Below are 7,033 nucleotides of genomic sequence, written 5' to 3'. Positions count from 1 at the left end.
TTTAAGTTTTGAATCTTCATATCAAATCGAAAAAATGTATTTCTGAATACGAATTCGGAGTGTGGATATACCTTGTGATAAGATTTTCAAGTTATAATATTTTTAATTTTTCCACACAGTCCAGATTCTAATTTTAAAGTAGAAAAACTGAGTATAAACGTGAATTCGGAATCTGGTTTAGAATTTTGCTTCTGCATATATGTTTTATTTTTCGTTTCTTTTTAAAAAGAATTCAATTCTATTCGCCTCTCTATGCATTTACGCATAGCCGTTGGAGGAGGGGTTTTGGGGGTATCCAGTTAAGGATTCTTGATTTTCAGTTTGAATAATCATAAGAAACTATAAATGAAAAGCTGCTTTGAAATCCTGGTTCAAACTTGGTTTTGCATTTCATTTCAAATTTGAATCATGTTTTTCGAAAATCATATGCATTTTTAATATTTGGATAACAGTTTTCTGAATATGAAAAAAAGGAAAAAATTGTTTTATATTCAAATTCAAAATCCTTAAACTTAATTCTTATACAAAATTTAAACATTTAAAGCATCGCAATGGCGATCCAAAGTTGAAAACTCGGATTCAGATTCATCATTTGAAATTCATATTTTAATTCAGACTCACAATACCGATTAAAAGAAAATATTTTTGATAATGAATTTAGATTAAACAAGAACTACAGAATCTAAATAATAGATTTATGAATGAGGGCTTCATAACTTGGCTCATAAAATTCTGATCTGGAATTAAGATTCGAAAATTGTAATTTTGGTACATTTCAGAAATCGTATAGAAATTCGGAATCAGATTCACAGTTCAATGTTCGAATTCAGAATCAGAATGCAGATTCAAAATTCAGAAAAAATATAGCTTGTAAATCAGTTTTACAATCAACATAAAATTGATGAGGAATTCAAGCGATCATGAACTTAAAATTTTGCTCGTCAGATAAATTTCCAGATTTCAAATTATCAATCAAAATTAGTTTGTACACACTTTTCTGCTGAAAATAACAAGTATAAAGTAGAATTTTAGCTTATTTTCTAAGTTTTATGGACAAATAACCAAATTTTATTTTAAAAAAATCTTCCACAGGATTTTCATTATGGAATTGATTATGGAAAATATGTGCTGTTAAAGAAATATGTACCTGATCTTCACCTGCAAAATCCGTCCAAAATTTGATGTTTTCTCGGTGCGTTGTTCAACATTTTCAATATTGCAGTCTTTTTAAAAGCCAAATTTCAAACTAAAATCATAAATTTGGTTGAAGTTTGCATCAAGAAAATTTAATCCGAAATTTTTTAACTTATTTTTTTTTTAATGATTTATTTTCATCAAAGGTTAAAATGTTTGAACTTGCAAGAGAGTTTGGAAAATTCGGTTTGTTGGATTTGAGAACAGGATAAGTTTGGTTTAAAGAAATCGAAGGTTCTCCTAAAAAAACTTATTTCATGCTCAAATCAAATAAGTTTGATCTACCAGACTCATAAACAAATTCAAATATTTTAACCATCGATGAAAGCGAATTCCATATTTTGTAACTGAAGGTGTCATTGTAAAAATCACTGTTTAGGTTTAGAATCTCTATTTTCTAAAGTTATGATTAAATACGGAAACTATTAATGAAAAAGTACCTACTTAAAATGAATAATCCAATAATTACAAACATGATTGGTTTTAATTTTTTTATTCGCGCATTGTTGGGCAAAAAATCAAAGATAAAATTAGTCACCAAACCACAATCCACAAAACTTTTCAGGTTCAGAAACATGCAGTCTGTGGCGTGTATGACGCCCTAATTCACGTATTTGGATGGTTTTAAACAAAACTTGGCTTAACAGTCGTAGTTATCTGAAAAATTGAATTATAAAAAAAATAGCAAACAACACTTGCTTGTTTAAAATTATCATTCTCTTTGAAAATAACTGAGAAATCATAGCTTGAGCTAAACCGCCCTCCTATGCATATGAGTCCCATGTGTGAAAAATGCAAACCGAGAAAAAAACTCATTCAAAGTTTTGTTTTGTCGATCCTTAGCACAGGTCAACGAACTTTGATTGGCATTTTATCCAAAACTTATGAGCAAAGTTTGTACAAAAACTGATTTTTTCCGGAAATTTAGGTTTGAAGCAAACGTTTTGCATGAAAATAATAAAAAATGCTCATGATACTCATACGCGCTGAAGGACAGTAAGGTTGTTTTCTCCAATAATGTGGTGAAACCAGGTTTAATCGAGGAAGGGTTTGGTGTTCTCAAATTCAAGTTTTTAAATGTTGATTTATTGTTTTAGAATTTTATTTCGGGTTAAAGACTTGAAATCTAAAATAAATTTGAAATTTAAATCAGCCTTATTAGGTTATTTTTTCTAGAGAAAATGTCAAATTGAGTTTCCACTTATCATTTATTGTCGAATTTCTTTAGATTTCAACCAATCAGTTCCCGTCTTTTCATTTCCCTATACAGTTCCTTGCCCATCTGAGCAGGGCTCCGGGTAACGATTACACCTGCCTTCTCGAGTGCATTAATCTTATCTTGCGCTCCGCCACGTCCACCGGAAATAATGGCACCGGCGTGGCCCATCCGACGTCCCGGGGGTGCCGATACGCCTGCCACGAATGAAACAACCGGTTTAGACTCGCCACTTTCCACAAACTGAGAAAGATATTCTGCGGCCCGTTCTTCTTCCACGCCTCCGATCTCTCCTATTAGTACGATTCCCTTGGTTTCCGGATCGCACATAAATATGTGAAGACAGTCAACGAAATCGGTTCCATTGAAGGGGTCCCCTCCAATTCCAACGCAAAGTGTTTGCCCCAGACCGACCTCGCTAGTTTGATGAACGGCTTCGTAGGTCAGCGTTCCGGAACGAGAAACAATGCCTACCGAACCTTTCTTGTGGATGTTCCCGGGCATGATTCCGATTTTACAAGCATCCGGGGCTATGATTCCCGGACAGTTGGGACCTACTAGACGAGATTTTTCTTGGGACAGTAAAGCACGTTTCACGTGTACCATGTCATGCTGAGGAATCCCTTCGGTGATGCATACGATCAGGGGCATCTCGGCTTCGATGGCCTCCAAGATGGCTTTGGCCGCCCCTGGTGGTGGAACATAGATGACGGTTGCCTCTGCTCCGGTAGCGTCTTTTGCCTCTCTAACACTGTTGAAAACTGGTAAATTTAAATGTGTTTGGCCTCCCTTTCCAGGAGTTACTCCCCCGACCAATTTGGTACCATATTTGATGGCTTGTTCACAGTGAAACGTTCCCTGTTTTCCAGTGAATCCCTGGCAGATGACTTTGGTATCCGCGGTTAATTTCAAATTTTTCCTGGTACATTCGTATGACGCATACCGAACCCCGAACGCGGCGCAATTCTTAACTCTATTTAAAAGCGACAAACTGGTCGCCATACCGGTTGAACGTAAGGTTTTATGAATTTAAATTAAATTCCACAACGGCTCTTCCGCGACTGCACCAGAACGATTCGTCTGCCTGTGATCACACCTCGAAGAACAAAACTCAACTAACAAGTGACGTTATCAAGAAGGGAACGCAAACAAGCTAGTTCTGGCCTACTGAATGAGCCCGGGACTGAATCAATAAAAAGCAGGAATGATAGAGACTGGAGAATCTCTTTCAACCAACCCAAATGTTATCGGCTGCACGCTGCTCTATACAATGTGTACTTTGACCCTTCGATGCGATCTGATGACCAGTCAGCCGTTTAGCTATTTTGTTCAAAAATGAATCCGGCTCTCTCACTCCATAGAACAGCATGGTCAAAATAATCGTGAGCACATGAAATATTTTAACTTTTTTACAAATTCAATTTCGTTTTAATTTTAGCAACCAAAAGTTTTTGTTGTTCAAAAAAATTTAAAAAAAATCAAATTGAGTTTATATAATTTTCTCACTCGTCAAAATTATTAATACACTTTTCTATTACTGAGTTCGGGGGGGTTTACAATCCTAAGTCTATGCTTTTGTGCCCACTCAACCAAATGAACGTATGAAGCTTTTCCATTCAGTAATGGGATGAACGACCCATAGATTCCGGCAGATTAAATTGTGATTCGTTCCATTAAGGGGGGGGTAGGGTCTAACACTTTCAAAAAATCGATTTTTTTATTTTTTTATTTTCTTATTGTAAAACATTTCAAGAATGTTGTGTCAAATTTTCAAGTCAATTGAAGCAAAACTGTAGAAGTAATAGGCCTTTATCTCCTCCTATCTAATACTGCAAGAAAGCAAGAGCAGAAACTTCAAACGCGTTTTTCTCGAAAGCACATTTTTAAAGACCGTGAACATCGTCATTTGAAAACTACTTATCCGATTCTTTTCAAATTTGGAACATAGTTTCTACATATAAAATACCAGACCCCAACGTTTTTCTTTTTTGATTTTTTTGCTTTGGGGAGATTTTATAGGTGAAAAATGGCGAATTTTTACGTGAAAAATCGTAGTTTTTACTTCAAACAGTCACAAAAATTTCATAAAAATATTTTTAAGTTAAATAAAAACGTTGGGGTCCAGAAAAACATCTATTAAAAATATTTTGCTCTGATTTTTTGAATTCAGATGATTCTGTGCTGAGATACAGTGTCCACCGCAAATCCTGTTTTCTAAAAGGCATCCTCGAAAATGCTCCGTCACCGGCTCATTTTTCAATATTTTTCTACGAAAAAATTACTAAATGTTCTTTTGACAATGCTTTGTATAATGCAAAAAATTTGAATACATTTGTTTGAACGATAGCTCTAGAAAAAAATCGTGAAAATGGTGTTTTTTTATACCCGTTAGACCCTACCCCCCCCCCTTAACATCGGGCAAGGTTGGGAATGAGTTGATCAGTACATTTATTTTGATTTTAATGAGGAACATCTTCTGCATTTGATAAAAATTGTTTGTGTTTTTTTTCGCTTGTTGTATATATTTATAAAGGCTTTAACTTCGCCTCTTTAATAAAAATTCAATACTGATAAAATTGTTTTATTTTAAAATCTTTCCGATGGATTTACACTACCTAGTTTACAGCAATTTTGAACTAAGTGAACTGAAGATTTTTTTTTCTTTTTGTATTGGTTATAGTCGTTTAAACATTTGTATGTCATTCGCGTTTCATATCAACGATGTAGTTTGCGGACAGTCAACTGAAGATCATTTCAAATGTTTAATCTTACGCGTAATCCGAAATTGCATTTTGAAAATATCTCAGTAGAACAGTTTTTGTGTTATGCTCTGAATTTGAAATTTGGTTGAACGAAAAATAGTATCTACTTCTACATAAATTGCCTTAATCATAATATGTCGGTCTACATAACTTTGTTTAAATTTTTGATCAATCATTTCAACTTAATTTTTGCGTACGATCAACAGAGTATTGTTAATATTTTTAATTCTTGATCGAAAAAACTATAAAGACATGTGATTTAAGGAAACGTTAAAAAAAGATAGCTCCTATGGACTTCTAATATAAATTTAACGAAAAGATTTAAAAGGTTTCTTCTCAAAATTTGTTTAAATTTGTTCGAGTTTTGATAATCTTGCTATAACAGAAATGTTTTTATTTTTTAATAAATAATACTAGTAAACCCGGTAAACTTCGTATTATCATGTTGAACTTGTCGTCCATTTTCCATTTATTCTTCGCTGATCAACTATGAAATGCGATAAATACTGAGTAGTCAAACCCGAAGAACCATAAAAACTTGTTTTAATTGCAATTTTACCCATGTCGAACATACTTAATTCCTTAGGGACTTGTTTTGGGCCACTCACCCACACCAGGCTGTTAATGTTATTGTACGTAATAAGAAGTGATACGACAATTTAAATAGATTGGTGAACACTATTTCATTCGCTTATGAAAAATAAAATTTGATACTAATCCATACTAATATTTAGTAGCTGTATGACAAGCAGTTCACAAAAGCTACAGCTTAGACAAACTAAAAAACATGAGAAATGAACCTTTTTTTAGAAAATTATTGTTTTTAATAGCTTTACGAAAAACTATTGACGTTAAGGTCTAAGAGAAACAACCATTCATGCTTGATGTTTTGAGCAGAATATGGTCCTAAGAGAGGTTGAAGTGATGAAATATAAACCCCGTCTAAAGGCGGGTTAAGTTAAAATCGACAAATATGCTTTAATTTTTGTATAAGTTGAAATATCTCAAATGGGTATCGAATTTTGAATACGACGAATGCCCCAACATCACTGTTTCGAGAAAAACGCGTTCAAAGTTTGACAGCTTCATAAGCTCTCAGCAAAAAATCTTTTTTGTTTTCTTTGTATCTCGAAAACCAAATATCCTTCAGAAATTTAGCGGAAATCGACCGAGAGCAGAGTGATGTGGGCATTCAAACGGCAGTTCGAGAAAAATTAGGTGGAAAGAGTGAGCAGTGAAAAAGAAAATTTGGTTCTGGAAAAAAGATTGGTTCTGAAAGAGCCGACGATAGCGGCCGGGGGAATAGTGGTGAATCTATGCAAGTATAGAAAGTGATGTGAAAAATTTAAATTGGTTAGGATGAAGGTGGAAAGAGGAAAGTGGATAAGTGGAAAAAAAAGTGTGGTAAGGTAAGGTAAGGTTAGTAGAGTTCGGCAGCAAGGTAAGATGTCTAGTGTATTTGATTTTTTTTTTTCATATAACAATATTAGAAAGATCAATCACCTGCAAACTTAACTATCCAGGTATAAACACGGATGCCGGAATACCTGATGAAAATTTATTAAAATTGTAATTTACAGTTTTTGTAAATTTTTGAATGGTTGTGTAGGTGATTGAAACGTTCCTCAAAAATAAATACAAACATTGACACAAAGTACATACAGCCACAACAGATAACACGAAGCCATGGTGCCGGGTATGGAAAATTCTGCATAAGAGATATGCCAAATTTTTAATACGAAAAATGCAGAGGTGCTCATACTTTGATAAAACTGCGGTGAATCCGTGTACCCATGGTGGATTACCAACATACATACATACATACATCTCGAAAACCAAATATCCTTCAGTTAATGTTGTA

At 34.0% G+C, this 7,033-nt stretch overlaps 1 protein-coding gene across 1 annotated transcript; it reads right to left on the bottom strand.

Moving 5' to 3' along the window:
* Window positions 1–2,278: 2,278 nt before the first annotated feature.
* On the bottom strand, window positions 2,279–3,577 carry LOC129746003 (succinate--CoA ligase [ADP/GDP-forming] subunit alpha, mitochondrial-like). The gene has a single exon (XM_055739421.1). It carries the CDS (start codon window positions 3,410–3,412, stop codon window positions 2,426–2,428), a length of 987 nt encoding a protein of 328 aa, XP_055595396.1. The 5' UTR covers window positions 3,413–3,577; the 3' UTR covers window positions 2,279–2,425.
* Between the last annotated feature and the right edge of the window lie 3,456 nt (window positions 3,578–7,033).

The sequence above is a fragment of the Uranotaenia lowii genome, chromosome 2 (assembly GCF_029784155.1).
Source record: "Uranotaenia lowii strain MFRU-FL chromosome 2, ASM2978415v1, whole genome shotgun sequence".
NCBI classification, from domain to species: domain Eukaryota; kingdom Metazoa; phylum Arthropoda; class Insecta; order Diptera; family Culicidae; genus Uranotaenia; species Uranotaenia lowii.
The sequence above is the reverse complement of the archived record's forward strand: the minus strand, read 5'-3'. Positions and strand labels throughout refer to the sequence as shown.

Bases quoted from the DNA above. Each gene is read 5' to 3' on its own strand.
- LOC129746003 (XM_055739421.1), bottom strand. From the start codon at position 3,412: ATGGCGACCAGTTTGTCGCTTTTAAATAGAGTTAAGAATTGCGCCGCG.